Source organism: Astatotilapia calliptera, chromosome 17 (genome assembly GCF_964374335.1).
Source record: "Astatotilapia calliptera chromosome 17, fAstCal68.1, whole genome shotgun sequence".
In the NCBI taxonomy this organism is placed as follows: domain Eukaryota; kingdom Metazoa; phylum Chordata; class Actinopteri; order Cichliformes; family Cichlidae; genus Astatotilapia; species Astatotilapia calliptera.
In genome coordinates, this window is record NC_137438.1 from 5,573,915 (window position 1) to 5,600,471 (window position 26,557).

The 26,557-nt window shown below is 39.9% G+C and overlaps 1 protein-coding gene across 3 annotated transcripts; it reads right to left on the bottom strand.

Moving 5' to 3' along the window:
* Positions 1-1,384: 1,384 nt before the first annotated feature.
* On the bottom strand, positions 1,385-25,747 carry LOC113018387 (basic helix-loop-helix ARNT-like protein 2). 3 transcript variants are annotated; one of them, XM_026161454.2, is made up of 17 exons: positions 25,524-25,747; positions 19,228-19,339; positions 19,051-19,089; positions 18,927-18,968; positions 18,510-18,667; positions 18,349-18,431; positions 18,184-18,276; positions 16,085-16,202; positions 13,561-13,710; positions 9,845-10,082; positions 6,985-7,091; positions 6,679-6,829; positions 6,496-6,551; positions 6,297-6,408; positions 5,976-6,066; positions 5,051-5,153; positions 1,385-4,081 (listed from the first exon to the last, which is right to left on the bottom strand). In XM_026161454.2, exons 1-17 carry the CDS (start codon positions 25,564-25,566, stop codon positions 3,924-3,926), a joined length of 1,854 nt encoding a protein of 617 aa, XP_026017239.1. In that variant the 5' UTR covers positions 25,567-25,747; the 3' UTR covers positions 1,385-3,923. The 3 variants fall into 3 exon arrangements, with proteins under 3 accessions (XP_026017239.1, XP_026017240.1, XP_026017238.1); XM_026161455.2 differs by having other exon boundaries at positions 19,246-19,339; positions 25,524-25,744; XM_026161453.2 differs by having other exon boundaries at positions 19,051-19,098; positions 25,524-25,744.
* Positions 25,748-26,557: the final 810 nt, after the last annotated feature.

A 26,557-nucleotide genomic window follows, 5' to 3' on the forward strand; every position in this document is an offset into this window, starting at 1 on the left:
GTGTTTTTGTTTAAAGCCTCAATTTAAAGCAGAGTCTTAGCTTTGGTTGTGTTGTGGTTATTATATTTTATATTATATTATATTATCCATCCATCCATTCGCTTATCCTTTTTCAGGGTCGCGGGGGGCGCTGGAGCTTATCCCAGCTGTCATAGGGCGAGAGGCGGGGAACACCCTGGACAGGTCGCCAGTCTGTCGCAGGGCCAACACACAGGGACAGACAACCATTCGCACTCACATTCACTCGCACATTCAAACCTAGTGACAATTTGGATTATCCAATCAACCTATCCCCACAAGCTGCATGTCTTTGGACGGTGGGAGGAAGCCGGAGTACCCGGAGAGAACCCACGCAAACACGGGGAGAACATGCAAACTCCACACAGAAAGACCCCGGCCTGATGGTGGAATTGAACTCAGGACCTTCTTGCTGTGCGGCAACAGTGCTAACCACCGTGCCACCGTGATAAATACATTTTTATATTATATTATATTATATTATATTATATTATATTATATTATATTATGTTATATTATGTTATATTATGTTATATTATATAAATCTATTGCAGAGATGAACATAAAAAATGAACCAAAACTAGCTATATTGTAATCTAAGGTTATCTTGAAGTTTAGGCATTGACAGAAAAAAATAGTTGCCATTTATAAGAATCCCAGTGTTAAAGGAAGCAGGCTTCTTGTGTCCGATGTTCATATTGAACTGAACCAAGGTTGAACATATCTAAATCTGCTCCTGTAAGCCAAAACTGCTCCTAATAGTATAATATTAATGATTATCTGCTTTTGTTCTGAGACAACATCTATATGTCACACAAAAATTTTAAATTTTTTCTAATAGTTCATTTCAATTTGGTGCCAGTTGTCTCCTACACAGCATACGTTAATAATGTTGTTGGTAATTAATATTTTTATAAGTAGTAGTTGACATGTTATATAATTAAATGTTATACATAACTGTAAATTAATGTGTTACATAAAAATTTCTCTATATTAAAAATAAAAGCTTTTCTTAAAAATGGAGCATAATTTTTCATTTTCACGTCCTCTTTTCCTTATTGGTTGTTTTCTTCGTTGTTTGCTTCCTCTTCTTTGTAAAGCAATTATTTTAAATGTCTAATGGAATAACTCTATGGATAACATGACATCATTATCTGTGTTGTTTGTGAGATTTGACTCCTTTTGTAAGTGGTTGTATATTAATATTATTTTAAAAATGAATTAAATAGTTCACTGTCTTCACCATATTGGCAAATTCATGCTTTAAAAACTTTCAAGCATGGATGTAATTACTGTGCGAAAACCATTTTGGCACTGGTATCAAATAAAGACATTAATTTTAAAATGAAAAAAACTGTTGGGACAATTACTTAAAAATGCTCTTTTACTGACAAAGTCTTCCCCCTCGGCTCTGTTACAGCAGATACAATGACAACAGTTATCACATACAAACATCAGACACTTTGTCTTTGATAGCAGGGCATGTTCATCATGCTTCAGTGTCCATTTCACATGGCACAGATGGCAAAAGTATGTGGTGAGTTTTCCTTGTAAAGCCAAAAAGAGCGTCTTACTCATGACTTCCAACTGAACCCCGTCAGATGCGACATGCATTCAAGGCAACAGAGTCACATTATACTTTCAAGATTTGAGGAACCAGTGGTATAACCAGACTCTACATGAGCTATACTGAGGCCAGTCACTGCAAATTAAACTAAAATTCACCTTTACTTTCACTCTTGTAACCTCAGAGTAAGCTCGGTAACGACTGTGGCTACAGCTCTTGCTCAAATCTAAACGTCCGCTTGCATTCTGACCTCTGACAGCTAATGACAGTATATCTGAGCTACCTACAATGTTGAGATTATTCACGAGTGGCTCTACTACACAAATATCACAGCTCATTTCTATGCTGATATTCTGGGGCCAAAACAAAGGAAATCTGTCCTCAGAGTCCTTTGGCTCCTCAAAGGAGTTCATTGTACAAGAGATCACGTTAGCATCATGTTAGAACGTCTCTGTTAACGGGCAAACACTACAGCCTGACTTCAACTTCATCCTTTAGTGTTAATTCATGATAGAAACATAGATTTTACCAGCTTTATGTTACATACTGAATATAAACACCCTTGCATTTTGTTTTCTTTGTGTTCTCTTTTACTTAATCTATGGATTTTTACAAGGAGGCCGTAATCACATTTCTCTAAACTGTAAATACATGACTGTGATTTGTAAAGTCACACTTCCACATGATATTCTTGCCATACAACTTTGTTTTGTGTGGTTAAACTGTTAAATGTGAAGCTGATTTATTACTAGGGTTTAGCTTCTTCCTGTTAAATGAGAAACCAGGTGGTCAGACATATGTAAGAAATTTATAAAGACTACAGAGTCTACCATTCCTACCATTCATTCAGCAATCAGAACTGTAAACAGTATTCAATATTCAAGTATTTATTTTAATAAAAACAGTCCTGAAGTAAAGCGTTCTCCTTGAAACACATTCCCTTCGTAGGTCCTCGTAGCATTAGCGATCCTTGCTAGTAGCCCCATTGCTAGCTAAATGTCAAAGTTGGAATCTGTGTGTTGATTGTGCTAGATAATAACATGAAACCTTTTAACCACATTATTGTTATAATTCTTTGATTGTCTCTAAGTGTAAACCAAGCATCTTTGCTCATGTGGTCTGATTAGGTGACAAAAGTGCTCGGCTAGCTCAGTAGAAGCAAAAATCAGACACACTTCTGGATCATTTGTGTATACAAATGATTAGGAATGAACACAATTTCTTTTAAATAATACAGTACGTGTGATTCAAGCGCTGGGTGTCTTTGGCAATCTCGCAATTCTGATAGTCCATTATCAAATACAGCCCATGATCTGCATGTCCCCAGCAGTGTCTGTTGTCTAGTGTCTAGTTTGTGTTGTTTTCTTCACCCCATTACTGCCACTACAGGTTTGTGAAGTGCGATGGAGAATGAAGAATTCACAAAATACTTAAATAATACTAATTAAGCAGTAGGGGTTTGTTTTATAGAGAAACTACAAGGTGATTAACTTTTTTTCTCCTGCAATTACGATCTTACAAAAATTTGGCATTTGTGAATCACTGCAGAATTTTAGGTAACAGTATTTATATGTGACACAGTGTTTTTAACTCACCCCACACTGCGTGGCTGTGCTGGGCATGTCCAAAATGAAAATTAGCTGAACCAGTAGTGGTTGTTCAAGGACTGAGGTGCCCTGATTTGTACATATTTAGCTGCAGTTTTTAATCAAGGAGCTAAAACGGACACATTCTTTTTAACCTTCTTCAGCAATTTACTCATCAGTTTTTTCTTTTTTCTTTTTTTTTTTACTTTTACTTAAAATGTGTCTGATGGGAATCTTTAACATACGATAAAAAAATTGAACAATCAGACAATGTATGAAAAACAAGTCATTCCTAAAACTGTACCAAAGGTTCCACAAATGTCAGTGTTTGAGGTTTCTGTAGCAGCACTGCACATTACAGGACTTCTATGCTCCTTCAGACCTTGGTGGCCTTGGTGACTAAGGGCAGCAGAGCAAATAGATTTCCCTGCTGTTGAAGGTCTCGTCTCCAACCCCTATTCAGGATGCACAAGTGTTACTAAGGAAGACACTGTATCACCGCAGGCTCCAAGGGATCTTCAACCAGACCTTCTTTCAAGCAAAAACGAAGTACCCGCAGGCTAATCTCAGTCACAACACTTCCTGTACACTTCCTGTTCAGCGGTCCTCAAGTCTGACATGTTGTGACTTTTGGTACAAGTCCTGTAAGTTCAATTGTGCAAGGCCAGTTCAGGTATCAGGCAGATCAGAATTAACTGAACTGCCTAGTTCTCAGCTGTGAGAGAGAGCGAGGCCAAGAGTCTGAGCACCCTCTAGAAAGGCCAGTGTAAATCCTCCAACTCCCCTGATTGACCCATGTTCACGTCCGTCTCCAGCAAGCTCATGATGACCGCCATGGCAGCCTCGTCGCTGCTGAAGCTGCTCAGGCCTGGCACCACCATGCTGTCCAGGTCCAGCTGGGCGGGCTCGCCTGAGTGAAACACGAGCAAAACAAAAAATGAGATCTGAGAAAAAAATAACACCTTTAACAGTGTCCGGTAAGCGGAAAAGAACAGAGTGACGTCAAGTCAAGCAGCCGGAGCCTGAGCTTCAGCAGTGATGGGCTGGAAATGTTCCTACAGTACAACTGCTGTGGGAAACAATATTTGCTGTCTGGACTGGTTTACGCTGCTGTTGTCTTTAAAAATGAAAAAAACAACAACAACAATCTAGCACATGGCTCTGTGTCCAGCTTTTATTTATTTTATGTACTTTTATGTGCCAAAGCATCTCTAAGCAACGCTAACATAATTTAATAAGTGATGTAAGTAACATAATGCATAGCTTTAAAATAATAATAATGAATAATATGTTACTCTTTTTGAATAATGACCAAAAATCTCATCAATAATTTTAGTTTGCTCATTTTTGCTAATTAAAATGCTCATTTTAAAGTAGCATTTTACCATTAGCTTGTGGGAGCTGCTAGGTTAGCTGGTTTCAGTTAGCTTCTTTTGCTTTGGCAAAGTTACAGAAGACACTGGCTTCAGCTTCACTGCTTTAGCATCCTTTTTTATTCTAAGGAAAGACAGAGGCAAAATCATTGGGAAGTGAAGTGATGAAGCTTCAGTTCAGAAACTGTTACATTTTTTAAATGTGTCACTCACTGACTTTACCTCAGTTTTGTGCATGTGTATACAGTATATTCTGCTTTTATGAAGTTTATCCATAAACTGCTGTTGTATTGCCTAAATTTGGATTGCTTGCTTACATCTTTTCTTGGCCTGCAGCTGTGAAATCACGAGTGGGATGCACACCATAAACAGCCGAGGTATTTACTAATACAAAATATAAAGTGGTGCTCAGTTACTCTCGTCCTTCACTGCAGACTGCAGTACAGGAAAAAGAAAAGACAGAAACTGTTAACAGAGTGTATTTGTGATGGTCTTGCTGGCAGTACCTGCGCTTTCAGAAGTTGAGCTGCTCGTCCCTGCTGCCGTCCTTGAGTCAGACTGGGACTGGGACTGTGATGAACTGCCTGCTGCGTCCTCCCTGCAGGATGCCTGCAACAAGCCATTATACATTAAAACAGCGTGCAGGACCCTGCGGTTCACCTTTCTCCACTGAAGTGTGTAATTAAACTCAGGAAAACAAGCTGCTTTCCTCTTTCTCACACACATCTCCTCCTACATTTGAAGAGTTTCTTGTCTACGGGGATGATGATACACCTTGTGAGGATGCTGTGGTGGAAGTACAGTTCAGAGCTTTGCATTATATAAAGTAATGGCATACTGACAAATCTTGATACTTTAGATAATTATAAAAGTGTTATTGTGAATTCAATCACAATATCGGACCTCCCCATGTCACCATCCAGCCATCTATTCATCCATTTTACAAACTGCTTATTGAATTTAGGCCCACTTTAGGCCACTAAGTGGCCAAGCATGCAGGTTTATTTACTCTGAGAGAAATGCTGAAGTTGCCAGAGGAAGCACAGCGAGTACGTCCAAACTCCATACTCAAAGGCCTTAGCCAACCACGAGGTTCAAACCAGGAACCTTCCTGCTGTAAGGTGGCCCCCATTAAAATGGCATGTTTATCCAAATTTCCATAAAATGATCAACCAGAATGAGAAATACTCCTAATGTTTCACCGGAAAACGAATCGCACCATTCCTCCAAATCCAAACAGTAAAGATTCAGGATTTCAAAAAAAAAGTGCCAGAAGTTCAAAAAAGGGCAAAAACTATAAACTAAAGGATGAAATATTATGAATAAATTAACCCCCAGCAGCACACCAAGCAAACTGATTCCAGTTGGTGCTTCATGGTTACTGTTAGTAACAGTGGGGAAGTTGCCTGTCCTATTATTTAGGTCACTCACACTCCTGCTGGTTTGTGGGGACACCAGTGGACATTTCTCCTGGGCTGGGCCAAACGGACTCGAAGCTCCGCTTGATGGAGATGAGTTCACCCTGTCAAAAAAATTATAAAACATTGGGTCTTGATGCATGCTCAATCATCCAGGTAAGTAAAACACTGGATTTATCACAAACGGGGTTTCAGTGTTATTCTGGATGTTTTTGTACCAAATGTTCAGATTTATTGGAGCATCTATCAGAAAATATGACGCCTTTCTACGAAGAAAAGCAACATGATTTTAAATTCATCAAGCCTTGACAAACAGAGAGTTGACAGACTGTACCTGTAGGAGTCGATGAGCTCATTTGCGATTTGGGTCCCAATGCTGCCAGCGTAGATCATTGTGCCGGTGCCACTGGAGAAGCCGGGAATTACTGGTATTTGCTTTATGTCGTCTTTTAAGGCAGGAGGACAAAAAAAAGCTCAGACAAAAAAGACACATGACAGCACGGTGAATACACGGCTCTGTGTGCATCTCTTACCCTGGAGTGCCTTTGAGCTGCCTGCCTCCTCCTCATCTTTTGTGTGACCGGGCCCCCTGTTGGTGCAATGGAGTATTTTAACTGCTTCATCCAGAACAGAGTTGTATTAAAAGCTTTACTACGGCAGCACGGTGCATATGAAAGAGCAACAATAAAGTTGAAACGACAGCAATTGGTACTTACGAAATAACCCTATTTAAAGACACGATAAACTCAACTTCTTTGGTCCATGGATTTGTGAAACTAAACCACTGACTTTGGAGGGAAACGTAGGAGCCGTATTTTGTTTTAAACTTGTAGCACTGTGTCTCAATCTTCTCTTTGCTTCGAAGCACTGCCAAGAGATTTGACACATGTCATCACAAAGCAAAGTGAAAAAAGTCACTACAAGCGCTTTCCTTTTCTTTTCCTTCTGACCTGAAGACAAACTGAGCTACAGTTATTTTAGCATAGATTCAGTTTGGCATCAGTTGTGGCTTTGCTAATTACCTTGCCTGTGCTTTCCTGCAAGGTGCTGCAGGTCATCTTGGTGAAAGTACTCATAGCAGGATGTGCCGAGAACTTCCTGCGGCAAATAACCAATGACGGTTGTGGCTCTGAGGGAAAAAAAGAGAGGAAAAAGATGGAGTTTAGTGATTCTGGTCTTGCTTCTTTCACTGCCTCTCAGGATTGTGCCAATTAAAAATAGTAGAGGGAAATGGAACCAAAGCAAATACAGAATAGATAACACTTCACAAAAAGGGACACGAAAATTTGCTTAGTCACCTGCAAACAAACAAAGAACGAATCAGGAGCAATCTGATCGCTAACAAAGTTGTTCGTTAGGACTAGAGCTTATAGATTGCTCTATTTAATTATTAGCTACTGTATTTTGCAGTCTAGTGGTATCAGCAATATCCGATAAATTAACATTTTAAAAAGGAGAAATAGGAAAAAAAACAACCTTCAGCTATGATATGAATGTTGGCATTACACAGTTTGTCCACCAGAGGGCACTGTGCCACTTCCCTGTTGCCAAGATGTGTTTCAAATACTACAAATCCAGCGATCAACTGATCGGATCAGAGCTGGACAGAGTGTGGATGAATGTTAGGGGAATGTTATGTTTCGTACATCTGGGCGGAAAAAAAAAAGCAACCTATTAAATTCCTCAATCACCTATAACCAATATAGGCACTGGTCTTAAAAATCCTTTATTGGACAGGCTGTAGTTAATACTTTCCTAATAGCTCCAGATCCAAACCCTGCACAAAACCCCTCCACTAACTATTTATTCATTAGCATGTTCCTCTTTCTATGCTGCCAAAAAGAGTCATGATTCATAGTTACTGTGGAGGATCTACTGTAACAGCACACAACTTAAACATTACTCAAAAATTACCAACTACTTTTGTATTCCAGGGTAACAATGCAGTTACGCGATGATTGTCTTTACAATTATTGCCTTGTTGAGACTGTAATCATCATATTTAGATACTCATATTCAGTTCACCTGTGCCTAAAATTTAGAGCAAGTAAAAGTAAATTAGAAGATAATAGAAAGAAAAGATACGGTTAGACGGAGGTCAACAAAGCATCAGAATAGAAAAATTAAGCAATATGCCTCGAAAATGGACAACAAAACAAATGAAAAACAGAGTAGAGAAACGAGCGTCTGTGTTAGCGTCACAACTGGAAGAAATGGGCTGAATGACATGTGATTACATCCAGAAAAGCTTAAAAAAATAACTGCAGAAAACTGGGTTACAGTGACGACAGAGACGGGGTGATAGTGGATGAGTGGATGAAGTGGATGTTCAGTGATGAATCACAAATCCACATTAGTGAAGGAGATGATGCTGGAACCTCTGTGTGGTGCTGTTTGTTGGCGATACAGTCCATTTTATCTTACCACAGAGCAAAGACTGTTAAATCCTTTTTTCAGGAAAAACTTAGGGGGCCAATAACCGTCCTGCAAAGCTGATCTGTCACCCACTATCTGAGAAAAGACTAACTGTGATTCTGGTCATGACTTTTCCTTTGCTTCATGTCTAAAAAATGCTATTAATAATGTCATTTAATGTATGTTTCATGAAACCAAAATATTCAGCCATTAAACACAAATGGGTTTATGTCATATTTGTGGATGGTTTATTTGCTACATTGCAAATAAATCTGACTGAAATTGATTGGAATTTTGGATAATATGTAATAAATAAATGGTTACATTTTGATCAGGAAGGCTAATGAAGAAACAGGGAGATTAGCTTCCAGACAGTTATGAACTAATTCATACTTGACACGCCACTGAAATAGCATATGTTCATTTCATTCAAAAACAGTCGCTTTAAGCTCCTTTAAGTACGATTAGGATCCTACGATAATACAGAGAAAACCTCAACAGTCACACAACCCCATATGAGCAAAAACTTGGTGACAGCAGGAAGGAAAAACTCCCTTTTAAGAGGAAGAAACCTCCAGCAGAATCAGGCTCAGGGAGGGGCAGCCATCTGGTTGGGGGTGAGAGGAGGTAGGAAGACAGATCAAAGACACACTGTGGAAGAGAGCCAAGCCAGAGTAATTAATAATAGTAATTAGTAATAACTAATGATTAGATGGTGTATAAACATATACAGTAAAAAGAAGAAGCAGTCAGTGCCTCACAGGCACAGCAGTCTAGGCCTATTGTAACATAACTAAGCAAGGGTCACCTGATCCAGTCTGAACTATAGTTTTAAGTCTAATCTTGAAAGGAGAGACAGTGTCTGTCTTCTGAATCCAAACTAGGAGCTGGTGTCACAGAAGAGAGGCCTGACAGCTGAAAGCTAGGGTACTTTTAAATACTCTAGTAAGTATTCAAGTAAGCCAGCAGTCAGTCAAGGCTCTGCCAGGGTGATATGGTACTTTGAAGTAGATGTTGGCTTGTTTTATAGTAAGTATTCATTAAGGCATTCCTGATTCGTTCTTCGGCAACTAAGAAAGTTTTCACCTCCCTTATCATAAAGTGTTAGCATAGTATAAATAAGCCTCTCATGTAACATTCATCAGTCACACACATGGGTAATTCATTTAATAAAGTGATTCACTATACTTGTGTTGTGAAATTACTTCCCAAAAAATGAGAAGAGATTTTCACGTGATGCCCTCAAGATGCTCAGGTCTTTCTGAGAAACAACGGCAGACACAGAAATGATTATCTCCACTGACAGTCCGACCGACAAATCTCACACTGCTGCGCTCAGAGGCCTCCACACCACGCAACGCCTCTGCCATTCTTTTCTCAGCAGAACTGCGTGCGCACAACAAATCCATGACTCACGGCGGAAAGATACATGGTGCACATGAATGTAGTTAGAAAGGGGAAACTCACTGTTGATCTACAAAAGTGAACTTGCCGTCAATCGCACAGCGAGTGACGAACTCAGTGGGCTTGACGTTGATGTCTTTGGAAGGCTGATGGGACGCGTGAGAGTAGAGGCGGCACATGGTCACCAGGCACGTCAGGGTCGAGCTTTCCTTGTCGGCGTCGGCCTCCAGCGAGTCCAGCTGGCTGCTCGGCCAGCTCCGCATGTACCCGGTGCAGTGCAGTGTGCAGAATCTGTAAGTGTCTGCAGGTAGAAAACAAGTCGTGTGTATGATATAATATCCTTTCTAGTATTGTTAGATTGTGTTTTGGGTGAACTGTGTATATTTAGTGGCACAGAACATAAAATCAGACCTGGTTTCAACAGTCCAGCTTATTTTTCAGGCAACATGAGGAAGCAGCTACTCCTTCAAACGTCACTCCATGTTAGATAAAAACAACATGCTTTAATTCACAGCTGCCGTTACAGCTTACCTGAAGACAAAAATCTACAGGTATTGTTTAAGTTTCAACACGTGGGTTCATATTTGTTTAAGCTTTTTACAGAAAACCAGAAACTGGGTTGGCCAGTTCCTCTGGTTTCAGACAGTAAGCCTGTCAAAGAGAGGTTTGACTTCTGAATTTCTCATGTGGATTCTTTTAAACAAGAAAAAGCAAACATGAGAACAGTGCTTAACAGTGTAACTCACAGTCATGTGAACAAGAAATCCTCCCGTCTCCTTTTCATATCAAAGGTTTTATGTATCAGGATATGATTTTAAAAAATCACCAGATCTCAACCCAACTTAAATGCTGTGGCTGTGCATAAACAAATGCCTGCAAACTTCAGTAAACTAAAGTAATGTTAGAAACAAGAGTGCGCCAGAATTCCTCCACAACAATGTGAGACGTGGATGAAGTCACACAGAAAACCATTGGCTGCTAAAAGTGCTTCTACAAGCTGCTGAATCACAGAGTGTGTTTCCTTTTCCACACACTGCTTCGGCAACCAATAAAGAGCGAATGGGCTTTTTTGCATTATGTGCTGATATATAAAACCACAAAAGTTAAAGAGGGTGTGCTTTCCTCTTCACATGACTGCCTGTGTTTCAGTAATATTGGTACATAAACCAAATCCATGTCACTCAGGAATAAGATACAGCACATCAGAGTTGTATACACTTAAAATAAAGCAGGAGTGAAAGTGAGCCCTGCCTCTCACCTTATGACAGCTGTGATGTGCTTCAGGATCTTCATGATAGTAAATCAGATTGTCAGTTAAGAAAATAGATTGATGGATAAATAATGCTACTAAATAACATTAAAATATTCCTAATTATTTTAGAATGTAAGTGGGAAAATCATACTGAAGCCTACAATGTACTGTAGACTGTAACGCAGCGGTCCCCAACCTTTTTTGCACCACAGACCGATTTATGTCCAAAAATATTTTCACAGACCGGCCTTTAAGGTGTCGCAGATATATACAGATATATACAACAAAACAAAAGAGGCCGGAGGACCGCTGCTGTAACGGACTGTAAGGCAGTTGCTTGGTTTTTCCACTGAGTGGTACCAAAGCTTCATTTTCTGCTGCACAGTTAGCAGAGTTTGACCAGCTACTAATTTGGTGATTACACAATGGCTAGCAGTGACCTACTTACTGTGCAAAACAACATGTTTTAAATTGTGGCATCTAAGACTAGAAAAAAAAAGTCTTTATGCAGTCATGTTTGTTTCTTTATTTAAGTCACTGTTGATGTGAAAACATACAAGTATCTAGAGAATTAGTAGCTTAATAAGCAGCTCCATAGAACAAGAGAAAATGTGAAGAGAAAAGCCACTCTCATCCACTCTCCACCAAATTTTAATAAGATAATTTCTTTAGTTCCCCAACATGCAAACTAGACAGGGCAAAAACACTAAGTTCACTCCATGTGCTTGATTTCCTATATATATGGAACCATGAAGAGGCCGCTAGAAAAGCTGCAACCACCAAGTACCTGCAGAGGGTCAGGCAAGTCCTGAGGAGTCAGCTGAATGGTAAGAACAAGATCCGGGCCATCAACACGTACGCCCTGCCCGTGATCAGGTACCCTGCTGGGGTAATAGGCTGGCCAAAGGAGGAGATAGAAGCCACTGACATAAAGACAAGAAAGCTCCTTACCATGCATGGAGGGTTTCACCCCAAGTCCAGCACCCTGAGGCTGTACGCTAAGCGGAAGGAAGGGGGCCGGGGACTGGTGAGTGTCAGCACCACAGTCCAGGATGAGACAATGAACATCCAAGAATACATTGGGAAGATGGCCCCAACTGACCGAGTGCTCAGTGAATACCTCAGGCAGCAGAAACCCAAGAAAGAGGAGGGAGACGAGGAACCATCATGGAAGGACAGAGCCCTGCACGGTATGTACCACCGGCAGATAGAGGAGGTGGCTGATATCCAGAAATCCTACCAGTGGCTGGACAAAGCTGGACTGAAAGACAGCACAGAGGCACTAATCATGGCAGCACAAGAACAAGCTCTGAGCACAAGATCCATAGAGGCTGGGGTCTATCACACCAGGCAAGACCCCAGGTGCAGGCTGTGTAAAGATGCCCCAGAGACAATCCAGCACATAACAGCAGGGTGCAAGATGCTAGCAGGCAAGGCATACATGGAACGCCATAACCAAGTGGCCGGCATAGTGTACAGGAACATCTGTGCCGAGTATAACCTAGAAGTCCCGAGGTCAAAATGGGAGATGCCCCCAAGGGTGGTGGAGAATGACCGAGCTAAGATCCTGTGGGACTTCCAGATACAGACGGACAAAATGGTGGTGGCTAACCAACCGGACATAGTGGTGGTAGACAAACAGAAGAAGACGGCCGTAGTGATCGATGTAGCGGTTCCGAATGACAGCAATATCAGGAAGAAGGAACACGAGAAGCTGGAGAAATACCAAGGGCTCAGAGAAGAGCTCGAGAGGATGTGGAGGGTGAAGGTAACGGTGGTCCCCGTGGTAATCGGAGCACTAGGTGCGGTGACTCCCAAGATAGGCGAGTGGCTCCAGCAGATCCCAGGAACAACATCGGAGATCTCTGTCCAGAAGAGCGCAGTCCTGGGAACAGCTAAGATACTGCGCAGGACCCTCAAGCTCCCAGGCCTCTGGTAGAGGACCCGAGCTTGAAGGATAAACCGCCCGCAGGGGCGTGCTGGGTGTTTTTTTTTTTTATATATATGTATATATATATATATATATATATATATATATATATATATATATATATATATATATATATATATATATATATATATATATATATATATATATAACATATCATATATTTTAATTCATTTTATTTTAATATATAATGTTTTTGGTAGGCATCTTCAGACCTCTTCCTCATCTCTTTAGCTCTGCAGGACCAGGACTGAACCTGAGCGTTTATACAAAGTGGAACAGTTTCAGTCTATTCAATAAATAACTCACTCGGGCTGTTTCTCGCAGCTGAATCACCTTAAGCGCTCTCATCAGAGCAGCGCAAGATAAACAAGACACTCCAAAGTAGCTCTGTCTGAAGCTATGAATAGAGCCAGTGTGTGTGTGTGTGTGTCTTCACTGAATCTAAATTCGATAAGCAACAATATTAGACTGGTGCAGTTGCTTGAGCCTTCATGTTTCACCAGCATATTCACAGCACGTCGATTATTAATTGATACTTCATATCTACACGTCGTGCCACCTCCAGACTGAACCCACCTTTCTTTTTTGAAGCTGTAGGCAGCGAGTGTTTGTCCTCGTGTTTCTCTGTCAGTCGACTGTGCTTCATGCGGCAGAAGAAGGATCGCCGAGCTCCGGTGGTTAAGTGGGTCGCTCTGACAGGAGCATCCACCTGGACCTGAACCCCAGCTGCACACAGAAGGACCACATTCGTGACTGGGACACGTAGTGCTTATTCTGTTTTTCTAAACATCATCTCATACAGACTACTGTGCAAAACACTCAAGCCACCACTCATTCCTTTACATTTTCCTAAGAAAATAAATAGCAATTAACTGAAATGTGGAAACTTGCATGAAAATAAAGCATATAAGGCAAAAACAAAGGTTGTTCAGTTCCAACAAGCCTGAAAGTCAATATTTGACATGGCCACCTTTATTCTTCAACACAGCATGAACTCTCTTTTGAAGTCAACCGTCTTTAGTCTTCATGAGCACTTCTCCAGGCTTCTTGATGTTCAAAGCTCTCCTTTAGATGTTGGCTTCCTTTTGTTCCTTTTTCTCTTAGGTTGATCCCATACTGCTTCCATAAAGTCCAGGTTCAGGGGAAGGCAATCCATGACTGATAGCATTTTTGGGCTGTGACCCAGGGTTTTGAGTTTATTTTGTATTTTAGTTTTTCTTATGTTAGATTGCATTAATGTTAAGTTCTTGTGTTGTTATTATTAGTCAGGATTTAGTTGAGTTTCAGTCTAGTTTATGTTATCATCCATGTCTCCTTGTTTATGAGTCTTTTTCTGTTTGTCATGTGTTATCATCTCGTCTGTGTAGGTTCCCCTTGTGTGTCTCTCTCTCGCTCCCTCTCTCTGTATTTTGTGTCAAGCTTGCGTGTCCCAGTTCATGTCTCTCCATGTTTCCATGTTTCTTTGAAAGTCTTGTTTCCATGTTCAGTGTGTTAAGTTTTGCTTCCCCTGTGGCATCATGATTATTTGTGTCAGCTGTGTGTATTTAAGTCCTCTGTCTCCCTCTGTTCATTGCTGGTGTGTCTGTTTTCCCTCCTCTGATTCCAGGTACCTCATGATTCTGTTCAGCTTACGTCATGTTTACTAGTTACTAATAAACATGACGTAAGCTGAGTTACTCCCATACTCCTGCTCAGAATCATGTTCATGTCTCGTTTGTCATAGTTTCCACAGCCTAGCTTTTCCCAGTTTAGGTTTTAATTTAAATTTTGGCCCTGCTCATTTTTGCCTTGTTTTGTAATCATGTTTTTTGGCCAAATAAACATTTTTTGTTAAGATTCAGTACCGTCTCCTTCCATGTCTGCACTTGGGACCACGTCACAAACACACCGGCTGCCCCGCTGTTTCAGTTTTATTGTATGTTTTTCTGTTCAGGTATGCTTTTACTGCACTGACGCCTTTACCATGCTAAACAAAATATAGCAAATTTTAGAAACTGAACCAATCAGATTTTCCTAATCAGACAAAAATCTGGCCTATTCTGTTTTTTTTTTTTATGATTCTTGTCTATATTCATAATTTGATCAGTTATGTCAAGATCTTGTGATCACTTTCTTTATGACATGACAATTAGATACTGTTCATCTGCTGTAGATAGTTTTTTTTGGGCTGGCACTCCTTTATATTGCTTCATATTGTCCACTTGTTTAGTTTTTCTCAGTTTTCTTTTAAGGCACACTGCACACCATGACAGGATATGTGAAATTATGTCAGAGACGCCTAATAATAGCTCTTGGTTGGTGCAAACATACTATTTGATGACTGTTAAATTGTGTTATCATTGCTATTTTTCATAAATTAAAAAAAAAACAACTGAATTTGTGGTTTTTCCTACCCTGTTACTGGCATCAGGGTGCTAGTAACAAAGTGGCTAAAAATACAATTTCCAACTTGACTGATAAGTTGTCTGCATACACACTGTCACTCTGTGTACACCTCACCTAAGCACACTGAGTTCCTTGTTTTGCTTCAACTCAATTTTATTTATATAGTGCAGAATCATAAGAAAAGTCACCTCACTGTGTTTTATATTGTAAGATTAAGACCCTACAAAACTCTAGGTGAGACTCAAACAATGAAGCAACCCCCTATGAACAATCACTTGGTGACAGTGGGAGGAAAAACTCCCTTTTAACTGGAAGAAACCTCCGGCAGAAGCAGGTTTAGGGAACAGCAGCCATGTGCTGCAATCAGTTATAATTGAAGGGAAAACAAAAAAAAGAAACAGAGGAGAAAAGAGACCCAGTGCAAAGGGAGAAAGAAGACAAAAATATAATAACATGCTGCAGTATTGTATAAACAGTGGACACTGAAAAGAGGCGAGTGATGAAGAAGTGCACAGTGCCTATGGGAGCATTTCCAAGGGATGGTTCAGGGTCACCTGACCCAGCTCAAACTATCAGCTTTAGCAAAAAAGAGAGGAACTGTTACTCAAGACCATGTTGAAAAGAAATCACAAGAAAGACTGTCTCCTTGGAAGAAATAAGGAAATGAGGTGTGGCTCAAGACATTTGCACAATACTGGAGCTCCGGTGGACTTACTTGCTGCATCAAGAAGACGCTGACGAGGGTACATCTCTGACGAAGACAGCTGTTCCTTCACTTTGTTGATGTCTTTGTGGTGGATGAAATCAAACAAGCTCTGCCCAGTCAGTTCCAACTGTGAATACAAATGTTGTACATCTATTTACTCAGCTTTTTAATGTTTAGTAAATTCAATTTCATTTAATTTTTTACAAAGCACTAAGTCACAACTACAGCGCCTCAAGGCACTTTAGTTGCACTAAGGTAAAGGCCCTACGATAATACAGAAAAAAAAACAAAAATCAGACAAGTTCCTTTGAGCAAGCACTTGGCAACAGTGGGAAAGAAAAACTCCCTTTTAACAGGAAGAAACCTCCAGTTGAACCAGGATCAGGGTGGGGCAGCCATCTGCTGTGACCACTTAGAGGTGATTGGAAAAGAAGAGCGAAATATAAAGTTTTAGTCTTAAATGCACTTTTTTCCACTGCTCTGTATGGTCTAAGTAAGGGCTGATATCATTGGTACACAGCCTTGGCTGTGAGCACAGAATCCCCACCCAACTGCTATTCTAATGTTTTTGTTTGGAAGTGACAGCCAACCATTATACACTGTATATTAGCAGCTAAATCATGCTGTGCCTTTTTTTCACTTTCAGTGATGTTATCTCCTTGTACATAATCCACTGCCATGCAGACATGGACTCGTTTCTTAGAAGCTTTTCTTTGCTATCCCTCCTAATCACCATTCCTCTCTGCTTGCACACAGTGAGTCTTAAAGTTGAAACTGTAGAGCAAAGCATGCACTACAGAGATACTTTCAAAAATGTATCAAAGCTTAGAGATTAATAGCTGTGCAGAAACATCAGGGCATTGCCTTGATTATTAACTTTTACTTGCAGTGCTGAGTCTTCAGCAGAGCATCAATAAAATGCTTCATACTGAACAACAATTTATGTGAACACTGAGTTGTAAAGATTTAGTTCAGCCACAAAGGACTGTGGATAGTGTGGAACATTTACAAATGAATTTATTCTAAAAATAATAATAATAATAATAATAATAATAATAATAATAAAAATATAAAACTTCTACTCTGAGCGTCCAAAAGGTTAAAAAAAAAGTTTTCATATTGTTTCCTTGATTTAACAAAAGCCAAGAGGTTGGTTACTAACACTTACTGCAAACAGGAAGCAACATTAGCCTTTATCTGGTGATGAATGCAGATCCACTTCAATCCACTTTTGTTCTGTTTTTGGGCTCCACCATCCCCTGAGGGAAATGTCTGGCTCTTCATCTTCTAAATGTTACTATACCTGTCATTTGATGCTGGGCAACTGCACAACTAAAAACTACATCTTTTTAAATTTAAGGTCATTTAATGACCTGTTTTTAAAAAGCAATTCCTGACAGTACATGTGAATATAAATGGTCACCATGAAGGTGTTGTCATATACAACTAACTGCATTGGCAATAGCCAACACTGACTGTACTGACAACTAAAGAGTGAAATATTAATATTCTATCAATAATATAATATTGATAGATTAATATTGATATTAGTGTAAAATTGTTACGGCTCCAGACTCTCTTCACTTGCCTCACATATTCAGTGTAGATTATATACCAGAGGCCGTTCCTGATTCAAGGAATTTATGTTTCCAAATCATCGATCCTTAATGTTAGGAAAATAACTACTGTGGAGCCACAACAATCACGTAGTGAAAATCTAATATCATAATAGCCTTGGTTATAACGCAGGTAACTTTGGAGATAACATCAGTCCATGAAAACAATGAAACATTGCATTCTATATAAACCTTTTGCCAGCCTCTTTTTTCAGTGATATATATATATATATATATATATATATATATATATATATATATATATATATATATATATATATATACATATATATATATATATATATATATATATATAAAATTAGGTCCTATATGTATAATATAGGACCTAGCTATTTTACAAATTTTGTGAGGTACTTTGTTCAGTTTTACCGATCTGTACTTTTACATCTTCATTTTGCTAACATTCAGAAAAAGAGAGAGCTGCAACCAGTAAATGAATATTGCAAGTCGTGTGGTGGGAGGGTAACACACCCGGCTAAAGTTGAGGATCTTGGAGACGGATTCGGAGATGAACAGGATTTTCGCCCGGTCACAACTTACGACTAAAAGGAAACCATCGGCAGCCTGGTAGATACACAGAAATACGTGTTAATAAAAGCATAAAAGCGTGAATGAAACAGACGTACGAGGACATACCCTCAGCAGAAGGTGTCTGAGGTCATCGTGAGGCAGGATGGAAGGCTTGCAGGTGGTTTCTGAAAAGGCGCTGCCCATCCCAGCTGAAAGCAGGGGAGCTTTTAGAGTGACAAAAATCAACATCACTGACCACTTAAATCACCACGTGGGTTAAGAAGTACCTTTGAGGGCTTTCAAGTGCTGCACAGCCTTCCGCAGCACAGTGAGTTTGTCGAGCTTTCGAGCCATGGGCTGACAGGCAGGGATCATGGCAGCCAGCTCATCAATCAGATTGTTCATTTTGTCTCTCCGCCGCTTCTCAATTTGACGGTGAGGCTCCCTGTAGGCACATTCAGCCATCAGACAGTCTGTATCTTAGAACTTGAAAGGGGAATGCATAGCTACATTACTACCTGCTGTGTCTTTTCTGGGGGGAAAAATAATTACCTGGAAATTGTAATGGAGCTATTTTAAGACTGTCTAAGTCATTAGGGTTTTAAATAGCTGACATCTTAAACTAAATGAGACCAAGGAAAGCTACATGAGACTTTTTTTAAAGCCACAGACGGCGCAGTCGTTTGATATAAAAATAGAATCACCTGAAGCATTTCATTTTGACTTGCTGATCCTCCCCTTCAGATCTGCAAATGAAAGCATCAAAAATCAAATTCTTTTTTCAGCACGGTCTAACTCAATGCAGATACAGCGGACAACTCAACGTACCTGCTGAGGTCATCGTCCATTTGGATGTCAAGGCTTTGCCTGTGAGATCGGTTGGACAAACGGTGCGTCATTTAGTTTGTGTACATTGTACCATATAATTTTAGCTACAGGCATAAACAAGAGTGAAATGTCTCAGAGTTTGTTTTTTCTTCTTAGACAACATAACACTGCTCTTACTGTACATGCGCATCTGACCTCTCCTCCACATCTCCCTTTCGTTTCCTTGGCAGCTCGACAGCTGGCAGCAAGGAGCCTGCTTGGCTTGGCCCTTCATCCTCTGGAGCAGGATCTGATACATGAAAACAATCACCACAGTGATGTGAGAAGCTACAAATGAACACAGTACAACAACCTTGATCTTTCTAATAACGCTTGCTCTGTTTACACTATGAATGAATGAATGGAGGCTGGGGTTTCTGATTTTAATGAGTTGACTTTATATCAAATGAAAATACCATTAAAGATCTTAAAAAACACATTGAGATTATTCTGACAGTCAAAAATCATCACCCAGGTATCTGGTATATCAGTGGTATGTGACTAAAAGGAGGAGACTTTATTTAGTAGGCTAAAGACTTTTTTCATCTACATGTATGAGTGAATAAATAATGCTTAATTTGAGTTTTGAAGGTTAACAAACTCAACTGTTTTACTGTGTTTTGCTGTTTACAAATTATATTTTTGAACATACACAAATTGTTTGTCTTTTTGAAAACGAGCACCATCAGAATGACTCATATAATTTTTTCTGCATTAACAGGCGGAAAGTATTTTTGAAGGCTGAAATCTCAGCCAGGAATGCTCACTTTAAAGGCTGACCCAAAAACAATTTTATAGCTGGACAGCTCATTTATTTTTCCCATTTTGCCCTGTTTTCTTGCCAATTTTCATACACACATTCTGTTTCTAGGCAAACTTTTGATGCACTGGCTAAAAGTTGCCGTTACATGGCGCCAAACCCCCATGCTATGCACTCCTGCAGTTTGTGAATTTCAGAGGCACGTGAGAGTAAATAGGGTTTGGCCCATTGTATTCACTAATGCTTATATAATACTGTAACACTGACCTACTTCTTACTCGGGGATCCCATTCTATAAAGTATGACATCTATTTGTGAGGAAAAATGTTTTGATAAAGTGACAGACACGTATCTAGGTGAAGAAAAGCAAATAGCACAATACTCAAACTGAACAAAAAACCCATTTTATGTTTGAATCTTTAAAGTACAATAATATATATTGTAAATAAAAGTTTATTTTTAACAGAAAACCCAGAGGTTGTCACAGTGACCCTTTTCTCACGTACATGTGTCCCACTAACAAGCACAGCAAGCTTTCACTATCAACAAAAACTCTTACTATGAGATCAGGGCCCGACTGAACTTTAATGATATTGACATCATTTTCTTTAATCCCTCCAGAGGAGTTTAGTGGGTCATCACTGACGCAAAAGTGAAATGTGGGAGTGACACTTGCAGGCTCTCACTTCCACCCACCATGGCTTTTCACTGCTAGTTGCTGCACCACACACTTTTTTTCCCCGTTTCTTTGTTAGTCAAGAAATGTGTTCTCCTGCCACCTGCACCAGCACTGCCAAGTCATATTTAAAGCAATGCCCCTTGCTTTTATCGGTGCAAAGTGCACGTCTAGATGGTCAACACTGAGTCACGCCCAAGCTGAGAGCACCAGTCGTGACTAGAGTACTGATGAGAGGCCAAGCCAGCCTGCAGGGTAGCAGATGACATACCATATTACAGAAACGCAGGAACACAGGCCACCACCTGTGGTGGAAATGCACAGGAGTGTAACTCAGTATGAAACAGAGTAAGCATGTTATGACCTACATGTACTTCTCCACCTTTAAGTGTACCACTTGAATCACTTCAAGGTATTTGGAGGTGGGGATGTTTTGGGGTCTTTTGTGAGCTCACAGTTTCTTTTTGTGGGTGTGATTTATGTTTGAGTTCTTTGTTATTATTTTTGTATGCTCTGGCTCTACACCACCCACACCAAAGGATCACTTTTTCTCAAAGTCTTCATTTGGGTCTTACCTGCGGTTGAGGGAAAAAGTTTGTATATGGCCTGATTTAGTTTGTTGATACCCTAAAAAAACTATAATACACCAATTAAAGTAGCACAGTTACTCTAATTTAATACATTATAAACCAACACGTAGCCATTTTCTTGATAAGCTAAAAACGATGACTCTCCCACATAAGACAAATAAACAAAAAATAAATGTAGCCCTAATTGTGTGGACAGCAGGGGCTTGCAGATAACTAGCTACTGGAAGGCTTTTAAGTTGTGATGACACCATTACCTAAACATACTGACACCAAACACTAACTGGGATTTTGCACTTAAGCTCAGAATATGCGGCTTTCAACAACACAATTATAGATATGATACAAATTATCTTACCAACTAGTAATGACAGGTTTTCCATACCATGCTGGCACAAAAACATAGAGGTGCTTTCAGAAAATGTCCACAAGTGTGACGTACAGGGGCTGTCACACCAGAGGTCAAAAACATCACACAAGAGGACGTGATATCTTTAAAACAAATAAATCAAACACGTTTGAACACTTTTTATTCCTTTTTGGCCACTTTCAAATTCAGCAGTTCCTGAAATTAAAATATTTGCTGCTATGTGTGTGTGTGTGTGTGTGTGTGTGTGTGTGTGGGGGGGGGGGGGGGGGGGGGGTAAATTACTAATGTTATGTCATTAGAATAAGGATCTAAGCGTGACGAGTTTGGAACTTTAATCTTTTTAGAGTGTAGAAAATATGAATGGGAGAGGCAGGACAAAAAGGTACACACAGAAAATGAACAGAGATCCACACAGAAGGGAGGCAATCCTAACAGGACAGCCAAAGGAAAACAAAATTTACTTAAAAATATCACTTCTCGCATATCTTGATCAATTTAGTTTCATACCAAGTGACTGAATGACTGCCTGTTATTAAGAACAAAGAAAGGAACTGTTGTTGCTTTGGTTACCTTAAAATATTTGACACTATTTGAACTTGTAAATAGTTGATGACATTTCATTCACAATAGACTGATTCCATTCAAATTTGAACTTGACATTTCACAAATTTAATGAGAATTACCACAAAGACACAGCTACTAAAAGGGAAACAAAATAACTACAAAGAAATGTAAAATAAGTAGAAAGAAACACAAGTTAAGTAGAGATAGACACTAAACAACTACACAATGACACAGGACTTCAAAATGATTAATTTAATTACAAAGAGTTAATTACAAAGAGATATACAATGAGAAGGAACAAGCAGAAATAACTATAAAGAGTAACCAAATGACTGCTAAGAGACACAACACTATGACAAGAAACAAAAGACACAGAATAACTCCAGTTAAACGTTAACTACAAAGAGTACTAAAATACACAAAACTAATAAAAAGAGGTAGAAAAACACAACAAAAATACATGCAGTGAGACTTAAAATGACCAGAAAGACACAAAAAACATGGAAAATGATGACAAGTGGGGAAAAAAGCACCACCTTCTATCTCAGCTGAATACTGAAGGTTAACTTCAGTATTTTCAACCAGCAGCAGGACATGAATGTATCAGTCGTGGTCTTTTGAACCTGTAAAGAAGGGTGTGTTCTGTGGCTCAATGCCTCGTAATTTTTCCATTGCTATAAACTATCTGGTTTACACAACAAAGAGCAAGGTGATTGGTTTAAATTGGTTATTAGGCACTCATTTATTACACTGCACAGATAAATACGACCTTTTGTGTATCTTTACACAATTTTACTCATTTGAGAAATTAAACCCATTTGATTTAATAGTGCCCCAGTTGTTTTTTAGTTAACCCTGTTAAAACCATGTTTAGATGTTATACAGTTCAGTACACAATAACCACCCATTACATTCATTTAGATGACAAAAGCTGAAAATGTAGAAGCTTTATTGAATCAGAATTGATAGCAGAGGTGTTTTACTGGACTGCATTTCATTTCATAATGTGCATAATAAAGTAAATGTCACATTATTCCAAGGCTCAGTGTCTCTGCGTACTTCTGGTAACATAACATAATAGCAGGGTTGTAGTTTTGGATGGATGCAGAAAGGTCAAGCCCTAAATCCTACAGTTACAGTGCAATATGTTCTGGGTTATTTCTGGTCAACTGACCTACAATTTCCTACAACCGCTAAAACCAGTACATGCTATTGCTAAGGATGTTTTGCAATAAGAGAATATTCTTTTACAAGTGGCACAGGGGCTATTCTGTTACAAAGCATGCGTTTTTTAACCTATACTGAGGTCAAGGTACAGTTTACCAAAAAAATGTTCACAACAAAATAATATCTGAGTCTATGATTCTTTAATTGAGGTATTTATAGAGCAAATCACACAGTATTAAAGTATTTTGAACATGTATTTTAAGAACTGCATTTACCCCATTTAAACATACTTACTTAATTAACTGCCTAACAGTAACAATCAGTTTGAAGATGAAATCTTGTATTTAAAAGTTTGGTAACAGTTGTGTGTAGTTAAACATTTTAGGGGCTAGATTGTGTGGGATTAGGGTAGAGAGTTAATGTGATGGTTTCAACATTTACAGTAAATGATTACAGTGCTAACAGCTGTACTTTAAAATACTGACAGGACCATTTGAAATATATGGATTTACAGAGGAAAATTGGGTTATGTATGGCTTAAGAGGGCTTTATATTTTCATGCATGTTGTCATTGTGATAGCCTTTTAGCACAGAGCTAATAGTTTTACTACCATGAAATAAGTTTATCCACACTATTTACATGGTGATGTTACATTTGCAACCCAAATGGCTGTACTTAAGATTAGCTTTTGTAAAACAACAAAGGGCCAAATGCATATTCATGAGCACGAAAGACAAAAGGAGGGCAAGGCAGCTTTGAAGGAAAATGCTTTAGAAAATACCCAACTGGAAATTCTGGGTGCTAAAGTTTCATTGTTGAAAAGTGAAAATTTTAGTTTTCACATATACATAATGCACCTTACTCACAGTGGCTAGTTTGAGAGAAAATAACAAGTGAACACAGGTGTTACTAATCCATTTAACCAGGGCTTTGACCCAAACAGAATATCACTAATGTCATTAGTAACACCTGTGTTACCTACTGTTCCTGTCAAAATATCATACTGGGGAAAAGCGATACATTCACAGACCTGCCATTTAATCTAAACAAGAGGCTACTTTTTGTTCGTTTTCAGGAGTTGTACTTTTAATGTGGTATTTGACAATAGCTTTCATATTCTCGTCATAATTTTAGATTGTATTTTGAATTAAATAACGTAAGGGGTTTACATCAAGTGTCTTTGCACATTTTGTATAAACTGTATGATTTCTTTTCAATACCTAGATTTGAACTAATCTTCCATGAATGTAGCTAGCACTGAAACATATTTTTCAGACGTATTTACGCCCTGTAATGATTTACTCCTGTGCATTGTACTGTGTTTACCAGAATGTTAGCACTTCGACCACCGTGGTTCAACTTTTTTTAAAAAGTTCCGGTGATGGTTTAACCCCTTTGTGTTTTAATATCCCGCCGTTAGTCTGCATTATTTGAACTGAAGGGTTTGGTAGCTGACATTCCTCTGTGCTTCTTGGTACGGCTCGGAAACGGCAGGGAGCGACTGCTTCCCTCTGCTGCACACCGAAGGCAGAGCTGCTCTACTGCTCTACTGACCCAGTTTCTGAAAGAAGCTGAACGAGAAAGAATGTTGGGGGGGCAAATCTCGAGGAACCACGTGACAATATAAGCTCCTCGAGGCCAGTTTGGTGAAAGTTAGGCAAATATTAATATCAGCACCAGGCTTAGAGAAGACGCCGGGTTTTCGCAAAGGAACCGCTTGTTAGCAAAGTGTAAAAGTATTTCTGGGCTTTTGGGATGAAGTCGTCGTCATGGTTACAGTGACGTGTTTTTATCGTGAGTGTGAAGTTCGCCGACAAAACTCCCCCCTCCGCTCGCGTCCCCCTCCCTGGAAACGAGCACCACATAGTACGGGAATGAATGGAGAGGGTGTCACGCGCGTTGCCAGCCGACGCGTTCGGTTTTAGGAGGCAGGTGCCAGCTGCTCGAGACACCGGTGCGACGCACTGTAGCGGCTGGTCCAGCAAGGCTACTGCGACTGCTGCCACTCGGTTAAGTGTTATCGTTACTGCCGCTGTGAGGTCGTCTGCTCTCAATGTCCTCAATGTCTCTGTAAAGTTCTTTTTTAAGTAACCTTCACTCAATATAACCTAACTTGCCGTTAAAGAAAAAACACGTCAAGGGACGAAAGAAGTTCAGAACTAATTCGTGGAAGAAGGCATACCACTAGTGCTTAATTTATTTTTTCAGCTAATTGAAGGAGAAAAGTAGTTGCCCCAAAGAATATATTAAAAAGAAGCAAAGCTAAGCTACCCACAATAACCACAACGTCGTCAAGCCGGAGCCCCTACCTGCTGGCCTCTCCGCCGTCCCGTCAGAGCCCCCAGCCGACATGCCTACGGACTGCAGCCGGTGTGCCCGGTGAAGGCTTCGCAACGCCGCGGCGCATGAGGAGCCACCAGCTGTAGTAGTAGCAGAAGGAGAGGAGGGAGGTTAGGAGAGCCGGGGTGTCGTATAATTGACTTCATTTTTCCCTCTCACCCGACTCCTCCTCCCCCCTATCTGTTTTTTTTACAAGGGGGGGGGGGGGGGGGGAGTAGAAACGTGAGGGATGGGTGAGAGTGGAACACCCAGGTCCTTTAGGAAACAAGGGAAGAGTTCACACTTGTCTCGTCCTTAATCGCCTGCTCGCTTCATTCACAGCCGTGTTCACTCGACGGTGTTATAAGCTGCTGAGTCCATTCATATCAGCGCGACTAGAAGTCATGAATCAGCGTCACGTTAGTCGGAATGGAGAAAAAAATCTGTCAAAAATAACCTATTCGCTGCGTGACGATAACATTCGTAGGAAATCGGTTATTTGAATGTACTGCTGTTTTGAAAACGCACTTAAAAATGTCAGCTTTTACTGTAAAGGGGTTTATCTTCGTTTTAAACCGTTGTTTTGGCATTTGGATGCTGGGAATAATAGTGGCACAGACTTGAATTTCCATTGGCACACCTTGGATATGTTAAAAGTCTGTCAGGAAGTGGATGGTCTGCCAGGAAACGTGGGATGACGCCGTGACGGCGCTAATAAACGAGCTCTCATTCATACAGCCGGCCTTGGCTTGACAGGACCGGTGAGGGATTGGTTTACCCGATGCAGCGCACGTTTTGGTGACCTGAAAAAGTACCAAGTGCGCGTCACCGATCTGACTTTGCTACTCTCTCGCGTTCCTCCAAACAGAGCTGCCACGCGACAGATGTCTCACTCTGAACTTATTTCCTGGAACCAACACGATCGCGTTCATGGGCTAACATTGAAGGAGTATATGGGATTAAACCAAGGTGGTCCTGCTAGACTGAGATTTTGAAAACTACAAAGTCGTTTCCTCTTTCATCA

Coding starts and splice junctions, on each gene's coding strand:
- LOC113018387 (XM_026161453.2), bottom strand. CDS start 25,566: ATGTCGGCTGGGGGCTCTGACGGGACGGCGGAGAGGCCAGCAG. Junction 13,711..16,084: donor GCGTCTTCTTGATGCAGCAA/GTAAGTCCACCG, acceptor TTCTGTGTGCAG/CTGGGGTTCAGGTCCAGGTG. Junction 4,082..5,050: donor CTCAACTTCTGAAAGCGCAG/GTACTGCCAGCA, acceptor TGTTTCACTCAG/GCGAGCCCGCCCAGCTGGAC.